This window comes from Rutilus rutilus, assembly GCF_951802725.1.
Source record: "Rutilus rutilus genome assembly, chromosome: 6".
Lineage (NCBI taxonomy): Eukaryota > Metazoa > Chordata > Actinopteri > Cypriniformes > Leuciscidae > Rutilus > Rutilus rutilus.
The window spans coordinates 35,550,261-35,577,024 of record NC_140214.1 but is presented as its reverse complement, the minus strand read 5'-3'; the positions used below and the strand labels follow the sequence as shown (position 1 = coordinate 35,577,024).

The window sequence follows — 26,764 nt, the reverse complement described above, 5'->3', positions numbered from 1 at the left end:
GCAATGTCCAAAGTAGACTTGCCAAAATATCATCATTTTGTGTACAGGTGTACAGTACCACTTACTATAAAGACTATTATGGTCTAGCCCTGATATTATATCTCATAAGTAATGATGTGGAATAATTTTTTTTCTTTTTTCTTTACCAATCCTCCTTGTTTGAAAATGGTTCCTCAGCATCTACAGCATTACAGAGCCTGTGAGGATCCATTGCACATATAGTTGTCATCAGGGGTGTGAAGTAACAAATTACAAATACTCACGTTACTGTAATTAAGTCGTTTTTTTCAGAAATTGTACTTTTTTGAGTAGTTTAAAAATTGTGTAATTTTACTTTTACTTGAGTATATTTTAAGTGATGTATCGGTATTAAGTGAGGTAAAAGATAATATTAGTGATTCTCATTTATTTATCTAAACACTAAAACTGGTACCGTTTTGGAGAGAAATTAGGTGTTTTTTAATCTCTCTAACCCATCTCATGGTGTGTGATGCTGAACTATCATATGAGTTTCTAAAGATTTCTGAATTCTTTGCACAATTATGAACATTGATATTTTATGTGCAACAATATCAGGCTCAGTGGCCTTACACCTAATTTTAAATGTTTTTTTTTTTTCAAACAATATGATTTAAATACAATGTTACTTTCACTCACTCCTACGAGCCTACATCCCTACCAGACGCCTACGATCGATCAATGAGCGACGTCTCGTGGTTCCATCACAGAAAGCCACAAAATCACTTTCCAGAACATTCTCATTCACAGTTCCATGCTGGTGGAACGCTCTCCCCACCCTCATCCGGAATGCAGAATCCCTGACAACATTCAAAAAACAGCTGAAAACCCATCTCTTCCGTGAGCACTTAACTTCATAAAAAAAATATAAAAAAATAAACCTTTCCCTTATGCTACTCTGAATAATGCCTGAACTTCGTATTTTGAACACTTCTTGTGTTGTTGTTGTTGTTTTTGCCTCTTCATGATGACTCGCTTAATCTAGTCCTAATTTGTAAGTAGCTTTGGATAAAAGCGTCTGCTAAATGACTAAATGTAAATGTAAATGATGAATGTACTGATTTGATGCATTTTAAAAAGATGGATGATAGCCATTCTTCAATCTTTCTGACAAAAAACAAAAGATAATGTCAATTACAGGTTGTGCAATGTTTTTTTTTTATTATTAATTGTAGTGCACAGTGTTTATTATAAGGGGGTAGAATCCGCAGCTCACTACTCATGAGTACTTTTAAATTAGCTACTTTTTTACCTTTACTCAAGTAGTTTTTTGGACAAGTACTTTTAACTCTACTCACACTACATTTTTTGGAATGTAATGGTACTTTTACTTGAGCATGTTTTTTCAGTACTCTTTCCACCACTGGTTGTCATTGAGACATGTGATCTTTTCCCTTTTGATTTATCTTATCTCAGTGAGCAAAGAACAGAGTAAGTCTCATTCATTGCGGTGTGGGAAATATTCCCAACTCCTCCTCTGAATAATATCTTATAGTTTTACATTAACAGCTAAACATAAGAACTTTGCTACTCCATCCTCAAGTTAACCCATTGATTCAGAATAAAGTGGCAGTGATGTATGTCTTTGTCTAGGGTGTTGTTCACTTATGACACAGTAATGCCCTGCACCAAGCGCTCTGGTCTCCAGAAGTGAGTAGAAACGCTCTCTTTCAAATGGACTTTGCTGATATAGTAGTAAAAAGGCCCTCGAGCCCCCCTCAGTCATGCTAAATATGACAGGCACTTTCTGAATTAGAAAACAAATGTGCACTGTTTCCGAAAAACAAGGGGCTCACCCAACTTACCCACTGGCTCATTTTACCCCATGCATGTCCCGCCTGATGTCCGTCCTCATCTTTGCCAGATCGGAATGATTCTTCATCAGCCGCATCATTCATCCTTCTTGTAGGAACTGGAACTCAGGACTAACAAATCTGCCTCTTTTTCCCCAAAACTAGACATTTACATATCCTTGTTGTTAATGATCACCTATACCTAACATTAATGGTAATTAACATACGGTCAGTTTTCTCATATGTGCCACAGAAGAATGGGATCCCTCTGCTGAATCTTGGTTCTTCATTAAAAAAAAAAAAAAAAAAGGTAACACCTTACGGTAAGGGTACATGAATTACTGTATGCATTCATTCATGCATTAATATCTCATGAATCATCAGGAACTAACACGAGTTCAACGTTTTTCATTCATGACTTCATGGATGAACAACACCTTAATTAAAACATTAACTAAGAGGAGTACATCATCATGAATTATGATTTATTACGCATGATCATGATGTTTTCTTTGTTCACAGTTATGCCACCATTAATAGCACATTGTTCATCAGTGTTTCAAAGGACCTAGTCAACACTTTAGTTTAGGGGCCACACACATGATGAAGTCATTAGATAATGCTTAGTTAATGATGACTACTGTATTTGAATGTCAACAGAATTCGTGTGCTATGAGCTGTGATTGGTCTATTTTGGGGCCTGTCCAATACAGTAGTCATCATTAACTAAGCATTATCTATCAATGACTTCATCGTGTGTGGATCATGCGGTAATAAATCATAATTCATGATGATGCACTCCTCTTAGTTAATGTTTTAATTAAGGTGTTGTTCATCCATGAAGTCATGAATGAAAAACGTTGAACTCGTGTTAGTTCCTGATGATTCATGAGATATTAATGCATGAATGAATGCATAATTCAACTCATGATAATTCATGTACCCTTACCGTAAAGTGTTACCAAAAAAACAAATGATGGTAGGATTGTTTTTAGAAAACAAACTCCCTAAATTTATGGTTCTATTTCTTATTTTCTAACAGCCATGTTTTGCAATGCTGTTATCTCTTAAAGTACACACTTCACTCATCTTGTTTCTGATCAGATCTAACATAACTCTATTATCAGATTTGATTTTGAAAAGAGAACCAATCAGATGAACTTAGCATTTACTGCTCTGTCAATTATTGATCTGCTGTTACTCCCTATCAGGTCCATCATGCTAGCTTTGCACTTTTTTATCATTTTATGCATCTTTTACAACATTGTTGTGCTGATATCAGATCAGAATTCCTCTGTCAGTCGTTCTGTGCTTCATAGCTCAAACATGTTTCGCATGTTTCTGTTTCTTTTGCATTTCTTATGTCTCTTTGGCTGTCAAGATAGATGTGAGGTGAGTGACTCTTTTACACATCTCATTTATTCCTATGTTATAATGGATATTTCAGTTTTTGTGCAACAAAACAGCAAACAGAACAACTATATTTTTACTTATTCTAAAGTAATTCTGCATGTATCAATGTGAAGTATTGGTTGTCACCTGAAAAGTCTTTGATATTTAGCACATATTTTAAAATCTTTTCTCTTGTCATGATTTGCCTATTAGGCAACACAGCGAGTGACCGGTAAGTGTGCTTTCTTCCTCTCTTCTTTGCTGAGAATGTATTTAATGTACATAATGTAAAAACTATGCCTAACTGCATTGACATTGATTTTGCAGAATATAATGTAGATGGTGGAAAAGAAGATCTGTTTGATGTTAATGAAGGTAAGGTGAACATGTCATCACTGGGTCTATAAGTGTTTGCTTTGCATGATGGTTAGTCTCATTGACCATGGCCTTTCTGTCTTTTTTCTTGTTTGTCATGTTTTCAGATGCGGGTCTTGATCTTTTCGAGGGAGATATTTTATATGATGAGGTAAGAGCTGATATTTTGTTTATCAGCAGACCAGATACTAACTAATTGACCTGAAAAACAAAAACGATCTGTTTGTGAGTGGTTTGCTGTTCTTATAGCATTAATGCTGTATGTGTGAATAAAATAATTCAGCAGTGAATTGCATATGTGACAGAATGTAACGTCCTGTTTCTGTCTCAGAAATGGGGGAGGAATTCTATAATCGGGGATGAATACAGATGGCCAAGAACGATTCCTTATTACCTTGAGGATGATTTGGGTGAGTTTCTTTAGTCCATTTTTTGATACAGAATCACAAATATAGTAAAACAGTACAACAATAAAATAATAATATAAAACATTTTTATTGTAATATATTTTAAAATATATTTCAAAGCTGAATTTCCAGCATCATTACTCCAGTCTTCAGTGTCACATGATCCTTCAGAAATTATTGCTGAAAATGTGCTGATTTGCTGCTATTGTTATGATGTTGGAAGGGTGATGAAGGGAATGAACCCAATCGCAGCCAGTAGTCACAGCACACGGTTTATTATATGCAAATAATAGGGAAAACAAAGCCCACGAGGGGGCAAAACAAGACAGGACAATGGTGACTAACTAGTCTATGACAGATAACTAGACGAAAACAAACAGCTGATACAAGAAATTGCTCAACAAGACGTCAACTCTTGACAGGATACTCACAAATGTGCTTGACAAAGTTTGACAATGAACCGACACAGGACAGCAAACACGAGGGGATTAAATAGAGAGAAACTAATGAAGGAAACAGGTGATAATGGGGAAGCAATAATGACTAAACGAGGATAACAAGGAGGGCGGGCTAGATGACGAGACAACACAAGCACATGGCCCAACAAACATGGGTCTGTCATGATCCTGCCTCAAGACTAATAAAAACACAAGTACTATATGGCAGGATCTTGACAGATATCAATGTTGAAAGCAGTTGTGCATTTATATATTTTTGCGGACACTGTCATATATATCTTTTTTCAGGATTCTTTTTTTATGAAAAGAAAGCTTTTATTAAAAAAAAAAAATAGTAACAATTTAAAAGTCTTGGCACTTTTGATCAATTTTAATGCAATATTAAAGGGATAGTTCACCCAAAAGTTATAATTCTGTCATTAATTACTCACCCATAAGTCGTTCCAAACCCGTAAGACTTTCGTTCATCTTCGGAAAACAAATGAAGATCTTTTTTATTAAATCTGAGAGCTTTCTGTCCCTCCACAGTTACCCAACTACCACTATGACGCTTCAAAAAGTTCATAAAAGGGATCGTAAAACGAATCCATATGAATTGAGTGGTTTAGTCCAAATTTTCCGATCACTTTATATGATGAACAGATTTAATATAGACTTTTACTCACATATAAACATTGATCAGCAAACATAAACAGAAGCTCAACCGAACCTGCTTGCTGAAGCTCAATTGTACTACGTAACGCGATAATGAATATCATTGATTCTTGCAGAAGCTCAGACGTGCTGCGTAACACACAAAAATGAACCTCATTGGTTCTTGCTGAAGCTCAAATACGAAAATTAACCTCATTGGTTAGGGTTGCCAACTGTCCTGAATTAGTTCGTCCATTGCCTGGAGAAGCTTGGCCTGAAATACCTGTAACGCCACCATGGTATAATTAATAACACCACCATCTATTGGTGATAGCCAATTGTATCCGAAGGCAAGTCCTCTAATGTTAATGTAATCTGTTCACAAATATCCATCATGCAGTATGGTGAACTGGCTGTTTCACAGAGTCTCATATCTCAGATACTGTGCAGATTTGATAGCTTCTCGCTTTCCGAAAGCCTGTGATTTATAGTAAAAACTGTTGAAAAATTACTTATGACTTAGTTATGACTACAAAGGTATAGCTTAATTATAGTTTCAAATACTTACTGAAATTGTTCCAAAAGAGAGAGCAGTGGGAGATGGTGATCTGCAGGTACCAACCAACGACCACCACCTGCCAACTGCAAAGCCCCAACATTCCCAAACTGGCAGTTAGTCAACTTTTGGTCCTTTTTGGAATTTTTTCTGTAGTTTTTTTTTTTTTTGTTAGTAATTTGCTTAAAAATGGTAAGCAAGCGCTCCTTTGTTTGTGGTTTACCTGCAGTCTTAGTTTTGCTTTCCCATTTTGAATGATGAATATAGACATATACAGTATATCTGCTTAAGTAGACAGCTGACACTGACAGTCCTTTTGGAGTGTTCAAGCACAGATTTTCTTTCCTGATCCACGCTTTCAGCAGGGCTTTGTTGTCGGTGTGGTGTGTCCCTACCTTTACACATTTTATAAGCTCTTGACTCAGCTGGTCAAAATACCATCATTGCACATACAACGAGTGGATTTAGCCCAGCACACAGCATAGTTTTTGATGTTCGGTAAGTTCAGTCGCAAGATAAGGTAGGGAATGTATCCCTATGCCTTTAGGTTCGTTAGGTTCTGGACCAAACAAATCAAGTAAACCGAACTACAAGTGTGAACACACCCTTATTGTAGCAACATTTATCTGCCCCTATACATGATGTTGAACAAAATAAAATGTTATAGGTCTCTTTACATGTCAGTCAGACGACCTCTTCCTGTCTAAGTGGACAGTCATTGGTATTGAAGCGGCCGGAGAGGCCATATCTTATGTTGCCAGTCAAAGGCTATGCCATATTAATTAGGCCCTAACAAATCACTTTCTCTACGGACAGATATCAATGCAAAAGGGGTTATCCTGAAGGCCTTTGAACAGTATCGGTTGAAGTCATGTATCGACTACACACCATGGAGTGGAGAAGAAAACTATATCTCTGTATTTAAAGGCAATGGGTGAGCAACTAAACACTTATATACATGCTTCTCCACACAGTATGAGCTGTGTAGAAACCATGATAAAATATGTATATGTATGTGTGTGAATAGCTGCTTTTCATCAGTTGGGAACCGGCGAGTTGGCAAACAGAGGCTGTCCATTGGCAGTGGATGTGATCGTATCGCCACCATTGAGCATGAGTTTCTCCATGCATTGGGCTTCTGGCATGAGCAATCCCGCTCTGACCGTGATGACTATGTCTCCATCATCTGGGACCGCATTTCAGAAGGTATTTTTTGATTCAATATATCCTATGCACAAAAAATATTGTATTAGGTCTGGTATTCTGTCACAGTATTGGTGGCTGTAATGACAAAGGAGTAAAAACCTCTTAAAATAATAATTCCAAGAGGAAACACACAGGAGAACAGAATAAATCGACCACATCCAGCATAAACAATACCAGAAAATGAACAGAGGAAACTAAAGCCCTATTCGGACGGGACTAGTTTAACATGGAGAGGTGGGGTAAAGTAATAATTAACAGAGCTTCTCTGTGATTTTAGTCCCATCCGAATGTGCATCTCAGAAATCATTACGGACAATGTCAGTAAAAATTACGGCGAGTTTTACCTCCAGTAAAAAGGTCTGGAAAAATGACCTCAGGTAATACTAATCCCGTGCAAATAGACCCGCTGTAAATATGTACATAAATATTTTGTCATTTCCTGTTTAAAAGTAGTTTTCCTATGTGTATAGGTTATGTGTTTGCGCACGTGATATCAGGAAGCAACGTAATACGCACATGACGACAGGAGGGTGACGGCGATGCGCAAATCGAGTTACTCCTCCCACTTCTGCTAGTTTTACTGAGATATCTTATCCCGTGTGAATTGGCCATTAATATTACAGACGTCCTGTGGTAAAATTACATTACTCCATCTACCCTTGTAAAGTGAATCCCGTCCGAATGGGGCTTAAAGGAGAACTTGGTAACTTTTTTAACGTAATAAAACTGTCTAGAAATCATTTGGATGGTTAAACAACCTGTTCTGGTGATATTGGTGACTTTCCCCGCTCCCCCCAGCGTTCCCAGGCGGAAAACCAACCTTGCAACTTGGGGACTACCGTCCCGGCAAGATAGAAATTGGAAGTCTCGTGAGAAGCAAGAACGAGAACGAGTGCGAAACACAAATTGCTTTACGGCAATTCGACATAAACACACGCATGTATGATGTATTACCAGATTACCCACCTCGGTAGACGGCTCCACACGATACAGTTGGCTTGCTCTGATCAAAACAAACGCACATGTGCAGCGGTAGAGAGGGGGAGGAGGCCGCCGCAAGTGAGTTTTTTACGACCGTGTTGTGAAATATACGTCCACCACAGCTGTAGGATGAGCTTGTGGGGAAAACATGCGACAACAAAAGGGAAAATCAGCGAAGAAGTGAGTAGAGTTCGCTAGAGTTACCCATAGATATCATATATAAACGCTAGATGTCTTATGGCGCAGTCACTTCCGGCATCATCGTTCGGCCATCTTGTCACAGTGCTCTGTGCATTAAGGTGAATGATCAGCACGCACACAAATCCTCTTATCTCGCTGAAATCTTGACGGATTTACAAACGGTTTGGTTTCTTACAAACGTTATTAACGTGGCTATAATTCCGAATGCTTGAACATGTATGTTATAATTTTTCATATGTATGAGGTGTATGTATGCAGTGTCATAACTACATCTCTGACGTTTATAACAAACCAAACCGTTTGAAAATCGGTAGAAAAATGAGCAAGTTATGGTTATTTAAAAGTACATGCACCATTGAAGTAGTGAGCGAGTACACTGTGGCAAGATGGCCGCCACGTGCGGACGTCGACCTCCATTGGCCAGCAGTGCGCACGAGACATCTAGCCTTTATATATGATATCTATGGAGTTACCGAGTTCTCCTTTAAGAGTTTAAATACGGAGAGATAACGAGGTAACTAAATGAACAACAGGTGAACATAATCCAGTCAGAAACCATAGAAACTAACTAGCAAACAGAACTCAGGCAAAGCACAACAGAGAACAGAATGAAAATGAAACCAAAACAGAGCAGAACAGGGGTGTGTTTCCCAAAAGCATTGTTATATGGTCGCTAGTTCCGTCGTTATCAGCATAGTTCAACGAGTCTGTGTTTACCGAAAACATAGTTCCAACGAACATTCGCAAACAGCAGCGTAGAGTGGTGTGGTTGGAACGACAGTCATTGTTTGCATGACGTGGACTCAATAAATCATTATCTTGAGCCTAATAAGCAAACTGACATTCAGTACAATCTATATATTTTATTTAGAATGCATACAAATGTAATTTATGTCTTTTAGTTTGTCAAGAGATTTAAAGCACCGTTTTTGAAAAGTGTGCATGTGCGAACGTGCTCTAGTACGTAAGAACGAGCCTGTGGATGAATCTGGAAATAAAGCAAAATAACAGAAAAATGAGAAATAGTCCTCAGATGCCATGTCCATAATTTATAGCAAAACATCTAGCATTAATTTGATCTCAAACAGATTCATTAAAAGGAGTTATTACTCCACCACCTGTGTGAGGTCATTAACCAACATGGTTGAACGACCAATTTGCGACCAATTAGCGAGTTACGTCGTTTTACGGGAAACGTACCCCAGAACGATACCGTTACAGAAACAATGGGGCATGTAATAATAAATATGTAAAAAATATGAAAAATAAAGATTAGAACTGGAGAAAGTAAGAAACATGGGTAAAGAAGCATTCAATATGCAAAGTCTTCTGAAAGAGCATGCAAAACAATGTAAAAAATATAGAATATAGAATAAAATATCTTAAAAACAGGACTAGAAACTTTTTTTTTTTTTTACCTGCTCCACACTGTAGTCCAGATGATAGCGTTAGTGACTGCGCTGGTAGGTCACATGATAATGACAACATCGCAAATATAGTACGTCCAGATTACACTCATACTACACACATTCATACTATTTAGAACATACTTTTTTAGCGGTCGTGAAGTAATTACTTATTCAAAATAAGTACCTACTCAAGAGAGTATGCGATTTCGGATATAACCAGTGTTTAAGTGGAACATTAGAGACCTTATTCCTAAGTGAATTATTCCCAATATTATTCCCAATTTGGGATTGGTGGTACCAATCGTAGGTGTCTAGAAGACATAACTTAAGTCAGGTGTACATAGGGGAATATCTACCACACTATCCCAACCCTTTTCTCTTTCTTAATTTCGACAAACAACAATACATAAGACAAAAGATTTAACAGATAGCACTTCCTGAAGACAAAGAAACTGATGACGTCTAATGCAGGCACCGTTTTAAACTCAAAGAACCAAAACACAAACAATATATGACATTTACATTGTGTATCACATGTATATTTACAGTATGAAAAAAGAAAAACCTTATAATTTAGAAGATTATTAACAAACAGATTATTGTTTATGCTCGTTTGATACAAGGAGATATTCTCAGGGATGGATTTATTTTCAAAACACTTTCATTTCACAGACAGGAAGCATAACTTCGTCAAATACGACGACACTAGATCCAGTGCCCTGAACGTACCTTATGATTATGGTTCCATGATGCATTACAGCAAGAAAGCTTTCCAGAATGGGACTGATCCCACCATAGTCACCAAGATCCCTGCCTTCAGTGACGTCATAGGCCAGCGTATGGAGTTCAGCGACAGCGACCTGCTCAAACTCAACAGACTCTACAACTGCAGTAATGCATTTTACACACTATCACATGTAAAAGAGACAAAACCTCTTTCCTTCATAAAATGTGCTGTTTAGTTTATGTCAATGGTTCTCAACCCTGTTTCTGTTGAGAACCACTGTTTACATCACAGTCATGAACCTGATGTGCTTTTTGCTTAGGGCTGGGTGTTGATACAAGTTTCGAGATTTGATTTGATTTCAATTCTTGCTGGTCTCAGCAGGAGGGACGTTCTCAACATTAACAAGTTGACAATGGTCAAGTGTACTAAATACTTTGTTTGCAACAAGATCGTACAGAAAGAACATGATGAAATGTATGAATGTTTAAAGTTTGCCTGTACTACTGGTTCACCTGACAGCATGTGATTACTTCACAGCAAGCTCCTCCACATTTCTGGACTCCTGTGACTTTGAATCGGAAAATATCTGTGGAATGATCCAAAGCCATGAAAATGCTGCAAGCTGGCAGCGTGTTTCCAAAGCTACAGGTGGACCAGACACTGACTACACCAACATGGGACGTTGTGATGGCAAGTCTTGTTGATTTTTAATATTTAAAAACTTAAATGAATTCTTTATAATTGAAAAGCTTTAAAGGGATAGTTCACCCAAAAATGAAATTTCTCTCATAATTTACTCACACTTGTATCATTCCAAACCAGTTTGGCATTATTGATGTCAAATCTATCATTACAGCAATGACCATTTTTCATTGAATAACAACTTATATTTCAGTCTATTTTACAATTTTAAAACTGTTATGGTGCTTTTTAGTTCACTCATTCACTCTGGTTGTATGGAAAAGAGCACTTCACTTCAGGTTTCATTTTTCTTAATCTTTTGTCATACATACATTTAGTGCAGTATGACATTTGCAATATCAGTTTCATTTGTAACAATCCCTTTAAAACAATAATTTGTGCGTGAAGATGAATGGAATGCAGAATATTTAATCTGTTAAATGAAGTGTTTTGCATTGTGAATGTGACCACTCTGAACAGGGTGCTGATGTAGAACACAGATTAAAGACCCTTGCACACATGGACATGTGAAAGACACTTCTGTTTTAAAATCCAGCAAATTTATTCGGATAACTTTGAAAATGTTGCACATGAATAACTTACCTGGCATGTGAATACTGAAATCTCTCTTGGAATTTAATGATTTTTTAAAATGTTTTCACAGTTATATATTTGTTAGTTACTATATATGAATGTTATATGCTTCAGGGTACGTTAACGTTTACACTACAACAGTGTACTAAACACTAAAAAAAATTTCGCTTGCATTTTTTCACAAACTGGCGACAACGTTGTCAAAACGTTTACCGTTCACACAGATCTGCGAAACCGATTAAAAACGTTGTATTACTCATGCCTGGCCAGTAGTTGGTGATGTCTTTTTGTAAAGAAACACTAAGCACCTGAACACGATACTTTTTTACAAATTTGCATTTTTGTAGTTTACACGGAGATGATAACGGTATCATATTCAAAAACTAGCACTTTAAAACCAGTTTTCAAAAGTTTGTGTTTTCAGGCCCCCAAAATGCAGTTGACGTGTTAATGTGTTAATGAAGGGCCAAAACTCTGACTGAAAAGTTTTCAGTTTTTAGTTGAAAATAGTGTCGTGCAAATGATTCCAGCTGGTCAAGCCATTCAGGCTGATTTTCAATCTGGGTGAAAAAATTGTTGGCGGGCAATATCGCATTAACAAGGGAATTTAGCCAATCCTGACTTTGCGCATGTATTTCATGTATTGTTCAGGCAGCGTCGCATATTATATGCCCAAGCTAACATGTTGGTAAGAAAATTCAACATGTGCACGGATGATGTCAAAATTAGCCTGTTTAAAGCATATTGCACTCCTTTGTATACTGCTCCTTTATGGACTAAGTTTAAAAAGGCAAGTATGCAGAAGCTTAAGGTTGCTTATAATGACTGTATGAGGATACTGCTCAACAAACCCAGGAGCTCCAGTGCAAGTGAACTGTTTTGTAATGCAGGGGTCAGTACCTTTCAGGCATTATTAAGGAGACTCATTTACAAATTTATTTGTCGCTTGAATGCCTCCAAGAACAGCATTGTTATGCGGTTGGTAAATCCTGGGTTTAGTACCATACGATATCAATCTTCACTGTGGAAACACTGGTATAACTGTCTTTTATAGAAATGTTTTAGTGTTGTTTCTCCTGTTTTTACCTCTTTGTATATGTTTATCTTTCTCTTTTTCATGTATGTTGTATGTCATGTCTCTGCCTTCTGAATGGACCATGAGTCTGGAATAAAAGTTGATGATGAAAGTTGATGATGATTTCACGGATGTAACAGGGGTTTTGTCAGTTTATGTCAGTATATATATATATATATATATATATATATATATATATATACATATATATATACACACATATACATACATTCAGTACATGCATACATTAGAGGGGTCACATATTTAAAACTCTAAAGTGAAATGGCCCAAACTATGGAAGCTTTTTCCACTAGGGAACAAATAAAATAAAATAGGTAATTTCGACTTTTATCTCGCAATTCTGACTTTATTTAGAGATTTCAACTCTCAATTCTGACTCCGAGTTTAAAACATTTAATTGCGAGTAATAAAGTCAGACTTGTGAGAAAAAAACTCGCAAGGTATAGAAGGTATACCAAACTTCAAGGGTGCAAAAAAAAAAAAAAGGTTATTTAAATAACGTATTTGAAAAAATAGTAATTGTACTTGAGTACTATTGAAGCAGAAAGCTTGTACTTGTAAGTCAAACATCATGCTTTTTACTTTTTAACCATTTTTACTAAACACACAACACAAGCCAATCAAATCTCCCTACTAAACATTTACAGTTAGTGACATCCAGATTAAACTGTGTTTGGACACAATTGTAATATTTCGATCTGGTGATGACGTAATGATAAACAACTCAAAAGTTGAGCGATAAAATCAGCTGCTGCAGAATTTCACGTTAAACATTTTCAGGTACCAGGTTTACTACATGGTTGAACAGGTAAATGCGTTAGTTACATTAATTATAAAATCTCTAAAACTCTAACATGCAGAAAACGTTTTCAGAACAGTCAAACACTTCTTTACTTTGACTACAAACACCTCTCATAGTCACTCAACTTGAGCATTTTTGAAACGTGGAAGGCTTTGCAATTGTCAGTTCATATACTTTCTGTATAACCATCATGTTTTCAGGAAAGGGTTATTTCATGCACTTGAGCACAGCGGTTGGGATGGAGGGGAACAAGGCGCTGCTGGAGAGCAGGATTCTTTACCCCAAGCGAGGATTCCAGTGCCTGCAGTTTTTCCTCTACAACAGCGGTCATGCAAGTGACCAGCTCAGGATCTGGACGCGAGAGTTCGACATGGCAAACCCGAACGGGACCCTGCATCTCATTCAGAAGATTGAAGGTACAAATGTTCAGACGTTATTTTAAATGTGACTGTTGTCAAAGTCTTTTTATTTGCACCACACAGGTTTTTATTTATTTATTTTGCATTAGTCTTATTGCACACCTTAAATGTCTTGAATGAAATTTGAGCGTCTCATTCCATTTTCAGGGAACTGGGGTTACATGCGTAGCCCTAAGATGTTCCCTTTTAGGGCTAAGCTGTGAACTGTGCACAGTGAGCTAGGTATAACAACTCTGAAAATGAAAACTGGAGAACCGGCCCAGATAACTCTCATTCTTCCAGCTCTAACCACTTTCACTTAGGGAGTGGCTCTACAGACTGGTGTGCACAAGACATATCTCTTTTTGCCTAGAAAGATGCCATATAGCAACCCATCCACAGGGGAGCATAAGATCCTACTTACAATGCAACAAAAATTTGGGAGGAAACAGAATGAGAAATTGGGACAGTATGAACATGCCCAAAATAATTCCCATTCGTCAACTCCAACCTTGGGAAAGAATAAAGATACATACGAAGTAAAAGTATCTTCATTGACGAGCGTGATTGTTCCCGGTGCCCCCTGCATCATTGGTCTACATCGCACGGCTTTCACATTCATGCGAATCACAGCAAAGTTCCAGTGCAGCCGAACTCAGACAAGATGGTCTCTGCATAACAGCTTTTCATAACATACCCCGTTTTAAACTAAACTGCCAGTGTGAAAGCACCCACAGAAACAATTCAGTCTGTCTAAGCACTGCTCATAGAAGTGGTCACGGTGAGATGATGCGACCTCTTAACTTTTGGTTGCTTTAGCTCCAGTGTTATCTGAAGTGTTAGCAATGAACTGCTGAAGTTGGAGTTTATTAAAGGAGTTTTCGCAGTTAGATGATGTGACGCGCTTTACAAGCCATAGAGAGGACGGGCACCTGTCCTGCGATAGTCCTTCTCACATCTTTATCATAGCCCTCCTGGCGATGGAGAAATTGCACTCAGGGCAATCACAACAAAGAGGTAACATAACAACCATACCTTCTGTTAAAAGATCAAACTACAATTTAAGGGGTTGCATCATCTCACTGAAACCACTCCTTCAGTAGGCTGCCACCTCACCTCCATATAGAGGGTGAGCGACCGAAAGTGAGGGGGTTGTAAGGTTCTACTGCCACCAACCCTATTAAGAAATAGTTGTCTAGAGGGTGATAACGTGACATCAAGGAGAAAAGATTTTTCCCTCTCCTTGTTCCCCAACAGACTGAGCCGGAGATGCCTCTATGAAACCACCATAGTCACCATGAAGCAGCCAATGGCAGCAGATGTCTGTTTAGTTGCCTGGAGAGACAAATCCGCAGTGCGGCGTAGTTCGGCAACTGCTTCAAGCGACAATCTCTGCCCATTATCCAGGACCTTCAGGAGGTCAGCCTGATAAGCCTGCAACACTGCCATTAGCCGTGTTTCCACTGTCGGGCCAAAAGTGAGCGTGCTAGTGCATGCCAGGGCTTCTGGGCCAATGGCCAGTGGTTTTTGGCCCGCTGAATACCATGTTATCATATCAGGCTACCGGCTAACCCTTAGCATTTAAGAAATTTAAAAAAAAATTCAGCTCAAAACTCACTTTCAGCCCCCAGCAAGTGTTGGAAATAACTTCCGATTGTGAACCGATGGGGATTGTGATCACCATATGAGGAAAAAATATACCTAAAATATGCCGGCGTCAGTATCTGCGAACGTAGTAGTGGGTTATAACCGGACTTATATCCTCCATATGTTGAGTGATGATTGGCTAGATCTGTGGTTAATGAATGACGTTACTTCCCGGTAGAACTTGCGCTGGAGCTCCCATTTCTGGCATTAAACTCTAGATGGGGCAGGCTGATAAGTCTTTGACTCATTTGGTAGCGATCCCATTATCTACATGGCACAGCTGATTGGTTGCTGTTGCATAAATGAGCGTTTAATTCATGTATGTTATATGTGCAGCAGCAGCAGCATGTCTTACCTGCTCACAGCATAGTCTGTGAATGTATTGGCAGTAGTAAGTCTCAGTATTTGCTCTGCAGCAGCAGCAGCGTAGCAGATCTTTTCCGCCAAGACCAAATACATTACCATGCCAATCTCTATTACCAGAGATTTGTTATAACTCCTGTATTCTTCTCATGAGCTCCCTCTGTTGCTCTGGCTGGAAGGATAACATTATAGTGACATGGGAGAGATTGCTCAAACCTTGCCAGATCGCATAATATCGTGGGAAATTAATAGAAATGCTCACACTTTCTAAAGAAATTTAACAAACAAATATTATTTTATCAATATTTTTCTAAATGTGTAAGCCTTTGGACTTAAAAGACTTAATGGAGTTGTTTTGTGCATTTCTGTGATCACAATGACCTGCCCTGAAGCGCTCATCCAACCTTAATCCTAATCTAACTGTGGCACGGGCCATGACCTCTAATAATTTGTGTGTTGTGGCGTCATTACCAGGAGATGGGAAAATCAAAGTAAATTTCACGCTTTAAGAGATTTCCTTATTTATTTTAATCAGAAAAAAAGCTCTACTTTTAAATGGGTATCTAACCAGCTGATGCACCGTTTTCACAAACTATAGTTGTGAATGGAAACTAAGAAACAATCCACTATAGCTGGATGACTTTGCAAAAAAGGAGGAAAATTTCGCGAGATTGATTACATTGGCCATAATATAGATATATATCAAGTTTGCAGCTGTATTAGAAACACCCAGGAAGCAGTGAAGCAGTTATTATTAGTATTAACAAGTTAAGCAGTTATTAACAGGAAGCAGTTATTATTAGTATTAACAAGTTTTCTGTAATTCAATGCTAAACCAGTATAACACAAAGTATAGTGTAACGAATGCATGTACTGTACAGAACTTTTTTTAATAACTGTGGAAATGCTTCATCAGTGTCTGTGAAAAGGGTCCATTGGTCCTGAATACACAGGAGCTTCTCAACAGAAAGAACAGCACAAGAGAAGTGTCTTGTTGCTTTTATAAAACAGATACTAACTAAGAAATATATTTAGGAGAAAAAATGTTGTGAATCAGATAGATTGGATTTGTCCTTCCACTAGCAGGTATAAGGATAATAGTTGGGCTCTTGGAGTGCTATGCAGTAACATACTGTACAGGGTAGCTGTTACTAAATAACCACTGGAACACTAGGTTGACTGAATTAACAACACAACCAGCTGCTTTATTCATTAACAGTGACTCTTTTATGTCTTTTATTTGAAAGCTCCTCCCGGTGGCCTGTGGCAAATCCACCACGTGAGCCTGAACGTCTCCAAAAAGTTCCGTGTGGTGTTTGAGGGAATTAAAGGGAGTGGAAACACAGGCGGACTCTCACTAGACGACATCAACCTATCAGAGACGACTTGCCCTGAACATGTATGGATGATCAAGGACTTCAGAAGCATTCTGGAGAACACGTCAATGGACAATGCTATTTATAGCCCGCGTTTCAGATCTAAGGATGGCTACACCTTCCAAATGGGCCTGTATCCCAATGGCACAGCTGGATACCCAGGCGAGCTGGGAGCTTATGCTCATTTAACGTCAGGGGACGATGCCGTGGATGACAGTCTGGTCTGGCCTGCTCGCTGGAAGCAGATGACCATGATGCTGATGGACCAGAACGCAGACATCCGCAAACGTATGTCCAACCAGAGGAGTGTAACAACAGACCCCACAATGAAAGTGGAAGGTGAGGTGTTGTTGATTTGGGTATATGATTCCCATCATGTCCTGCTAGATTTCTGAAATGTTTACATGCCAAATTTAGTGTTTCCCATTAATTACATAGACTAATCTAACCACAGTGTCCCACCACAGTGTCATAATGAACTGACAAATATATTTACACTCCCCATAATAATATAAAAGATCTCAAATATTGTGTTTTGCTCAGTTGAACCAAAATCAAAAGTGCCTTGTGGCTTAGTGCCCTTATCAAATCAAAAGATTTAATCAAGTGAAGTCAAGTCATCTATAGCGCTTTATACAATAGAAATTGTTTCAAAGCAGCTTTACAATAATAATAAAAAAAAGCTAATGATACAAACTTAATCAAATATGAGAGAAGTTCAAATTCTACTGTAAAGCAGCTTTAGCAAGACAATAGTGAATTCAACTCAATTGAGTCAGTCAAATCAATAATATCACTGAATATTAAGTCTCACCAACTAAGCAAGCCAAAAACAACAATGGCAAGGAACCCAAACTCCATCAGGTGACAGAAACTGAGAAAAAGAAATGGAGAAACCAGGCTCAGTAGGAGACCTGATCTGCTCTGGCCTAGATGAACATACGGTTTGTCACACAGGCATTAGGTGGGAAGGAAAATTTGTTGTCTGTCCGGCAGGATGAAACATACATGTACTGTAGAGTTGCCGTTTAGCCAGTAGCACGATGAGATTCCAGCTGGTCCCGACATGACACGTTCATAGCTGTCATAGGAATCTGTGCAGAGGGCTCATCCAGTTGCCCTAGCAGGTCTTAAAATTAGGTAAATACAACCTCAGATGAATAACAACACATGACATCTTACACTGTGTCATTATTTATTTAACAAAAACTAGGAGAACCATGTGTGAAAAACTAAGTACACCCTTACTGCTTCCATAGGAATTATGAGTGTAAGTAGTATTCAGACGCTGCTAATCAAATGGCGAATTGATTGATCGATCATCAACAAATGTGATCACCAATGTGATAAAAGCAGAGGTTTTGGAAGTTTGCTGGTCTGGAGCCCTCAGGTGTGTGTTAACACAATGCCACGGAAGAAAGACATCAGCAATAATCTTAGAGAAACAATTGTTGCTGCCCATCAAACTGGGAAGGATTAAAAAGGCAATTTCCAAACAATTTGAAGTCCATCATTCTACAGTGAGGAAGATTAAGACAATCTTCCCAGGAGTGGACGTCCCAGCAAATTCACCTAAAGATCAGACCATGCAATGCTCAAAGAAACTGCAAAAAGCCCAAGAGCAACACCTCAGAATCTACAGGCTTCCATAAACATGTTAAATGTTAAAGTTCATGATAGTTCAATTAGAAAAAGACTCGACAAGTTTGGAAGGGTTGCCAGGAGAAATAATCTTCTCTCTAAAAAGAACATGGCAGTACGTCTTAGGTTTGCGAAGTTGCATCTGAACAAACCACAAAACTCCTGGAACAATGTTCTTTGGACAGACAAGATCAAAGTGGGAGATGTTTGGCCTCAAAGCTCCACGTTTGGGTAAAAAACCAAACACAGCATATCAGCACAAACACCTCATAGCAACTCTCCATCACGCTGGTGGAGGTGTGATGATTTGAGCTTGTTTTGCAGCCACAGGACCTGGGCAACGAGCACTCATTGAGTCGACCATGAACTCCTCTGTATATACCAAAATGTGAGGCCATCTGTCCGACAGCTAAAGCTTGGCCGAAATTGGGTCATGCAACAGGACAATGATTACAAGCACACCAGTAAATCTACAACAGAATGGCTGAAAAGAAACTAATCAAGTTGTTGCACTGGCCCAATCAGAGTCCAGGTCTCAACCCGATTCAAATGCTGTGGCGGGACCTTAACAGAGCTGTGCATAAACAGATGCCCACAAACCTCAATGAACTGAATCAACATAGAAAAATGTGGTACAAAATTCCTCAACAATGATGTGAGAGACTGATAAAGTCATACAGAAAACGATTACTTCAAGTTAATGCTGCTAAAGGTGGTTCTGCAGGCTATTGAATCATGTGGTGTATTTAGCTTTTCACACATGGCTTCTCCATTTTGGCTTTATTTTTGTCACATAAATTGACACGGTGTAACATGTAATGTGTTTTTATTATGTGCTGATACGTAAAACCATAACATTTAAAGAGGGTGTACTTTCTTTGACACATGACTGAAGTCTGTTGCACTGCATGTGTTAAAGTGAAGTGTGCACTTTGCTCACGCGATCAGCTCGTGATCCAGTGTTATCAGAGTGGCTAAGTTTACAGTGAACTCCATCTCTGCATGTGCTGTGAGTTTAACTTGCATTTGGGAAAGCAACGGGCACCAGTTACGCATTATTTTCACATTCGCATTATATCCAACATTTTTCTAGACAGATGATTACAGCATTTTACTAAGAAGTTGTTGTTTTATTTATATAGCACCTTTCTGTAGCTCAAGGTCACTTTACATTGCACATACTAGATTTGTAACGACCTGTTGTCACAGACATTAAAGGTCTCCATGCGGTTTTGTGGCAAAATAAAAGCCTGAAGTTTTAACTCTAGCAAGTAAAGAAAAAAAATAACAGTATTGTAATTTTACTACTGTAATGTGAAGAAAAAATATTAATATACTTACGATAAAATAATTATTTCGTATTTACATTTATTTTACAATGCTGTTGTATTAAAATAGTAACATATTAGTGTCTTAATATAATATTATTATATAAAATTGTTTGACTTCCAAAAAAAGCAGTGTGAATATAATGTGGACTGAGACACTAGGCCTATATAACAACTAAAAAGACGTTTTAGTCCATTTTAAAATTCAACTACAAGTTAATTCAAAACATTTTAGGCCTACTCTGTTCAATTTGGTCACTGAAAAGGGGTTGGATGTCTTAATTTGGAGCTCTCTTGATCCCAAGGTGTAGATTATCAGATTAATTTTGACAGAATCCTTTGGAGAAACCCAGAATCATCACTCTTTTGTTCAAATTTCCTCTTTAGGGACTGAACATTTCTTCTGGGATGATCCACGTAAAGTTGGGATGAAAGTAACAGAAGACGACGGGACAGAGTACTTCCGTGGTCCAGGTGCCGGGACCCCTGTTTACCTCACCCAGGCCAGAGCCCTGAGCCGAGACTTCATCAAGGGCGGAGATGCCATCTTCCTCCTTACAATGGAAGGTGAGCACTGAGAAACACAGGGCCATTGCACAACTCAGAGGAACTTATTTCTCATTAGCTGATAATGTATTCAAAAAGACTTTGAGTGCACAAAGGAATAGAATGAAATCTCGTTTACTTACTCTCATTTCGATCTAAACCTACGCTCTTAAAATAAAAGGTTCAATTGAGTTCTATATAGACTCAGTCAATTTTAAAGAACACTTTACGCCAAAAAGGTTGCATATAAAGAGAAATGTTGTAAATGATTGTGTCTACTTTCATGTTTAAAGTTTTTTTTTCTAGTTATAAAGTATGTTTACAAGCTGTTTAATACAAACAATGAAATCAAACAAAAAAAATAATCAAAACTAAATCATTCATTAAAACTAAATCCATAAAATAATCCCATGATGGGAACCCCTAATTGTCATGAAACTGCTATGACAGGGTTGAGGAGCCAAATCCATACAGGCAATAGGTCAAAAGCACAGGGTCAACAGTCCAAACAATGTCCAAAGTCCAAGGTACAGGCAAACAGAGAAATCCAAAACAACAGGAAAATAATTGAAAACCAAGACACGGGGAAACAGAAATGCAGTACATAGAAAGTAGAAAGACTAAACCAGTCTTTTAAACTCCTTGATTTCGCTTAAAGGGGTGGTTGATTATGATTTCACTTTTCTAACTTTAGTTAGTGTGTAATGTTGCTGTTTGCTCATAAACAACATCTGCAAAGTTACAACGCTCAAACTTCAAAGCAAAGGGAGATTTTTTTGGGACTACAACAAACTACACAACATTCCTCCCGGGTTAGTGACATCACCAACCCTAAAATTTACATAAACCCCGCACCCTCAACACGATTTATAGATTATCAAGACAGAATTTGCTAATCAATGACTAGAAGATAACTACACATAAGCTACATAAATTCATCAACTCCATTCAGAAATGTCCTGTTGCTTCTACATGTTGTCACTTCTTCTTGAGTCTCTCCATCATTGTCTGACACTGGTTTGAACATAAAAGGCTGAACGTTTTTGAAATTTCCAGTGCATGTCTGTGTGAGGGTAAAAGGACACAAGCTGTTGAAGCTCCGCCCCCTGTGTTGGGAGCAGCAGCTCATTTGCATTTAAAGGGACAGACACAAAACGGTGCGTTTTTGCTCACCCTCAAACATTTATAATTTTAACATGCTATATAAAAATATCTGTGGGGTATTTTGAGCTAAACCTTCACATACACACTCTGGGGACATCAGAGACTTATTTTACATCTTGTGAAAAGGGCATTATACCACCCCTTTAACAACTTAAAATATAATCTGAATGCATAATAAACTATAGAAAAATGTATTTACATCTCTCGACAGAAAGGTTTTTGAAGGTTTAAAAAAAAGTTATTTAATAACAGCAACAATAACAATAACAGTAGTCATAATAAGCATATGTCCGGTACGTGCCTCAGGCTTGCATAGTATCGCCAACTCACTCATCAGACTCCTCGGTAATCCTCGGCAAACTTCGACAGCTTGTTGAATCGGCTCATTCGGTTCTTTTTGAGTCAGACGTGCTACTTCGGCTTGTGCGTCATCAACCCAGAACTAAAGTTCGATTTAGTTTGATTAATGAACCGGCTCAACCGGTTACTTCCTATGAACCAGTTCAAAAGAAGGATTCGTTCAAGAACTGAACATCACTAATGTGGGTTGGAACTAAACTGTGCACGGCTGTTGCAGCTCCAACGTTGGCCAGACGTCAAATTTGGGTTGAAAATGAAACCTGGGATGACGTCTAAACCCAACATTTGTATCATGTCAAGCAACATTGTTGGCAAGGCATGACATTTTTATTGAAAGTTTATATTGATTTGATATCAAAACCTATTGTTGTCTTTGCATCAGATTCCAACGTTGGGTTGGAATAAACACCAGAGATCTATCAAACCCAAACCCAACCTTAGCTGTCAATTCCAACATTAAAAAAAGATGATTAAATATAGTTAGTATGGAATTTGTTGGCATGACATGAAACTCTTTTTTTAACCAAGCCAGGTTTTTGTTGTAAATGAACAATCAGTAAACTGTGAAACTTGAATACCACAGTCAGACAAATGTCAAGATCCACTGTCAGCCTGACCCAAAGTATTTATTTTAAGACATCAGCAGAGAAAGTTAATGACCCAACGTCTGCTAAACGTCATGACGTTGATGTCCACACAACGTAAGATTAAAACATCATTACACGTTGATATTTTGTTGGTCTTAAGTTGTGGTAATAAGGAAAATCCAACATCTTCCAAACCCTGGCGACATCTAATTGTCGCATGCTAACGCAGTACTGACAACAAACACTGACCTTCTTCTTAAATTATCATAGCAACGCCAATATGTCATTTGCATTAAACATTTTAAAGATGTTGGATTTTAATTACAATTTGATTACGATCACAATTAAAAAACAACATAATATCAATGTCTAATGATGCTATAATTTGACGTTGTGTGAACGTTAGTCTTGTGACTTTCAGCAGACGTTGGGATTTGGTTACTTAATACTCTAACTTAATTAACTATATTCAACCAATTTGCAACGTCTTATAATGTCCATTGCCTGCTGGGTATGAAGGTATTTCTTCCATGGAACATAAAAGAAGATGTTTAACAGAATGTTCACACTGCTCTATTCCATATTCCAGATTGTCAAGAGGTGAAAAAGCACCACAAAGTATTGTAACATCCAACGTCACGTTTTTTAGGGCAGTCGTGGCCTGATGGTTAGAGTCAGACTGGTGACCCGAAGGTTGCAGGTTCGATTCTCAATACCGGCAGAAAATGACTGATGTACCCTTGAGCAAGGCACTTAATCCCCAATCGCTCCCTGGGCGCCATAGCATAATGGCTGCCCACAGTGTGTGTGTGTTCACTACTCCTAATGTGTGTGCACTAACTTGGATGGGTTAATAGTTCACTTCAAAATGAAAATTCTGTCATCATTTACTCACCCTCAAGTTGTTCCAAACCTGTATGAGTTTCTTTCTTCTGCTAAACAAAAAAGAAGATTTTTTTTTTGAAGAATGTCGGTAACCAAACAGTTGATGTACCCTATTGACTTCCATAGTATTTTTTTTCCCTACTGTGGAAGTCAATGGGGTAAGACCTCAATGGAAGTCAACTGGATGCTATGTTACTTGTGTGCTTACGTTTGTCCATCTGTTTGTGTTCTTGTAGATATCTCTCATTTGGTTGCTTCACAGCCCTTCCCTTCCACAACCATGACTCCAACAAACTCAACTCCTGGAACACCCGGTCCAACAAATCCAGACAACAACACGTCAACTTCTGCGACTTCCCCTACATCTGCCACCACCACCACCACTACACCTCACGACCCATGTGTGTCAGTACAATGTGAAAATGATGGCGTGTGTGTGCTGAACGACGCAGGAGAGGCGATGTGCAGGTAATACATGAGAGGCCAGTTCACTGGACTTTTTTAGGTTTTTTTAACATTGATTAGTGGAGCCGTGACCAACCACTTTGGTTCTTGGAAGTATTCCATTGGGTTTTCCAAAAATTCTACACTAAAGGGTGTAAGCCATGAATGAAACCAACCAGCTCTCAAAACAAAACATGAAAAAAAGGTTTAAATAAATCAGACAAAAAGACACTAAAATAAAAAATGACAGTATGAAGCTATTATAAACTATCGATGTAAGTATTTAATTATAAAGTATTTGATTGTCTGAATAAAATAAAAGATAAATGAGACACTAAACTACACAACCCATGAAGCGCTGCAACTTAAGTAAAATAAAAAAATAACAATATAAATCTATTATTTGAAATGTTATTATTAAGTATTTGCAGTTGATTGCAAAATGGATCTCAGTGCACACATCTGTTGCAGTGATTCTCTGTTACCAATGCACAGTTTATATCGCTGCGTCTCAATTGATATACTTATACTATGCCCTAAAGGTATGTACTGCTTTTAAGAAAAAGTACATTCTTTTGAGTGTGTAGCACAAGAGTAGGCAAGCTTTTGGACAAACTACTTTATCATAATTTCATCTTTAACGGACCGCTCTGCATCTTAGTTACATCCTGTCACCGTTTAAACTGCCCTGTCAATCATCTTGTCAAAGTTACAATCCTCCACATTCAATTTAATTTCCTACCGTTTCGGAGAGAAATGTAGCAGCACGTTGATCCGCCAGTCATGGGAGACTCTCCCCATGTGTTTGCAATTTGCATAATGATGCATTTTAAAGTTAATGACCAAACGTATTTTTACAAAAGTCCACCAATCTGTTGCAGATGAAATATAATGTGGATAACATTGAATACATATCTTTTCGTCAGGTTAGATGCTGATTATTAATCACTCAAACCCCTTTATCTAAACCTTTCAACCCAGGGGGATGCGTTGTTGCTAATACAATGCTATATTAGATATGTACAAAAACAAATGTAGAAAAAGTAACATTACGACATCCAGAAATCAATTTCAAAAGTAGATTTTGTTTAATGTATCGACATTTCATGGTTAATGTGAGTTTCATTCTTACATTTACTATATCACAACATATCATTATAGTCCCGAGATTCTTTACGTTAGTGAATGAATATATAGACACGCAATCAGTATTTATATTCACTAATGTCTGGTGGTGGAACTTTTGGTAGACGTTTCAGAGAGTTTTTCCTCATTAAGGAATTGTTCATTAATGATTGTATATCGAAAGCAGGGACATGTTGTGTGCATTTTGTTTTGTGATTTCACCGGAAAGAATAGTACGGTGGCCCAGTAGTGCACAACACAACGAAATTTAAAAAAGCATACACAGGTTCACAGCACAACAAAATTTAAAAAGCATACATAAGTTCACAACACAACGAAATTAATCCACAACACAACGGAAATGAGCCACAACGGAAAATGTACAACACAACGGAATATAGGGCTCTCTGAGTGCGATAAAGTTAGTTTTCCTTGCCACTGTACTATAGAGTCAGCAGTCTAAAAAAATATATCAACAGCACGATTAGTTTTAACAGTATGTAGCTAACCATTGTATATCGACATTTATTAATTCAAAATCACCTAAATGCATTATAGCTGCATATTTATACTCTAGAATGCTTTGACGCGCTACCACAGCTTAATTTCGTTGTGTTGTGAACTTATGTTTGCTTTTTTTAATTTCGGTGTGTCGTGCACTACTGGGCAGAGGTGGGACAAAGTCATTGTTATGCAAGTCACAAGTAAGTCTCAAGTCTTTGCCCTCGAGTCCCGAGTCAAGTCGAGTCAAAGATGAGGCAAGTCCCGAGTCGAGTCAAAAGTCAAAGCCAACAAGTCTCAAGTCGAGTCCAAAGTCCTACCATTTTAGTTTCGAGTCATTTCAAGTCCTCTTACCACAGAAATACAATTTATACAAATCATGTACGTCTGTAAGATTTGTATTTATTTAAACCTCTTTTTATACTTTGATTTATAATCAAATACAGTAAAAAACTGAAAATTTAATTTTCACAAAAAATGCTTGTATTTCAACAGCATATTGCACTAGAACAATGCACAGCATGCAGCTTCAGTCCTGACTCCTGTATTGTATTAACCTCATATTGCAAAACAGTTTAACTTTCAAATAGACATGGGTCGTTTTAGCCTAAACCTTTTTAAACATGTCATCAATAAAATCCTCACTCCTCAAAATTATCACTTCTGAAAAACTGGACCAACCTGATAATATAATTGGAATGCGTTTTGCAGTGCGTATGCGGTGCAAGACCAGCACGCGCAATAGTGCTTTCACATATGCTGCGTTTGCAGTGCGTGATCCGCGGCTGTACCACAAATGCATACTCACTATTTGTATTTCAAATCCAGAAGTTATTAGCATCTTTTATTTTAAAAAATTGTTTTGTCAGCATTGCGATTCTCTTTATACACACGTATACACTCTTTAATAGACGTATTCACGTTTAAATACAATTTAAACAACGTATTATTTAATGCATTACTCTTATATAATTATATATTAAGTTGCTCAAACAAGTGGTAAAATATTTAACTTATATTAAAATCGCATAGCCTACATTTTAAATTAAAACTTAAAATTGACAAAAACA

General features: G+C 37.8%; 1 protein-coding gene across 1 annotated transcript in view; it reads left to right on the top strand.

Moving 5' to 3' along the window:
- The first annotated feature begins 2,909 nt into the window (after positions 1 to 2,909).
- Positions 2,910 to 26,764, top strand: part of mep1bb (meprin A subunit beta b) — a 28,700-nt gene continuing 4,845 nt past the window's right edge. Inside the window, exons 1-13 of the mRNA XM_084411387.1 lie at positions 2,910 to 3,203; positions 3,417 to 3,435; positions 3,531 to 3,578; positions 3,686 to 3,729; positions 3,910 to 3,988; positions 6,449 to 6,566; positions 6,660 to 6,838; positions 10,102 to 10,320; positions 10,694 to 10,846; positions 13,530 to 13,745; positions 16,985 to 17,452; positions 20,470 to 20,649; positions 23,861 to 24,092. Coding sequence (XP_084267513.1) covers positions 2,967 to 3,203; positions 3,417 to 3,435; positions 3,531 to 3,578; positions 3,686 to 3,729; positions 3,910 to 3,988; positions 6,449 to 6,566; positions 6,660 to 6,838; positions 10,102 to 10,320; positions 10,694 to 10,846; positions 13,530 to 13,745; positions 16,985 to 17,452; positions 20,470 to 20,649; positions 23,861 to 24,092 — 2,192 coding nt within the window. The 5' untranslated portion in view covers positions 2,910 to 2,966. The remainder of the gene's footprint in view (positions 3,204 to 3,416; positions 3,436 to 3,530; positions 3,579 to 3,685; positions 3,730 to 3,909; positions 3,989 to 6,448; positions 6,567 to 6,659; positions 6,839 to 10,101; positions 10,321 to 10,693; positions 10,847 to 13,529; positions 13,746 to 16,984; positions 17,453 to 20,469; positions 20,650 to 23,860; positions 24,093 to 26,764) is intronic.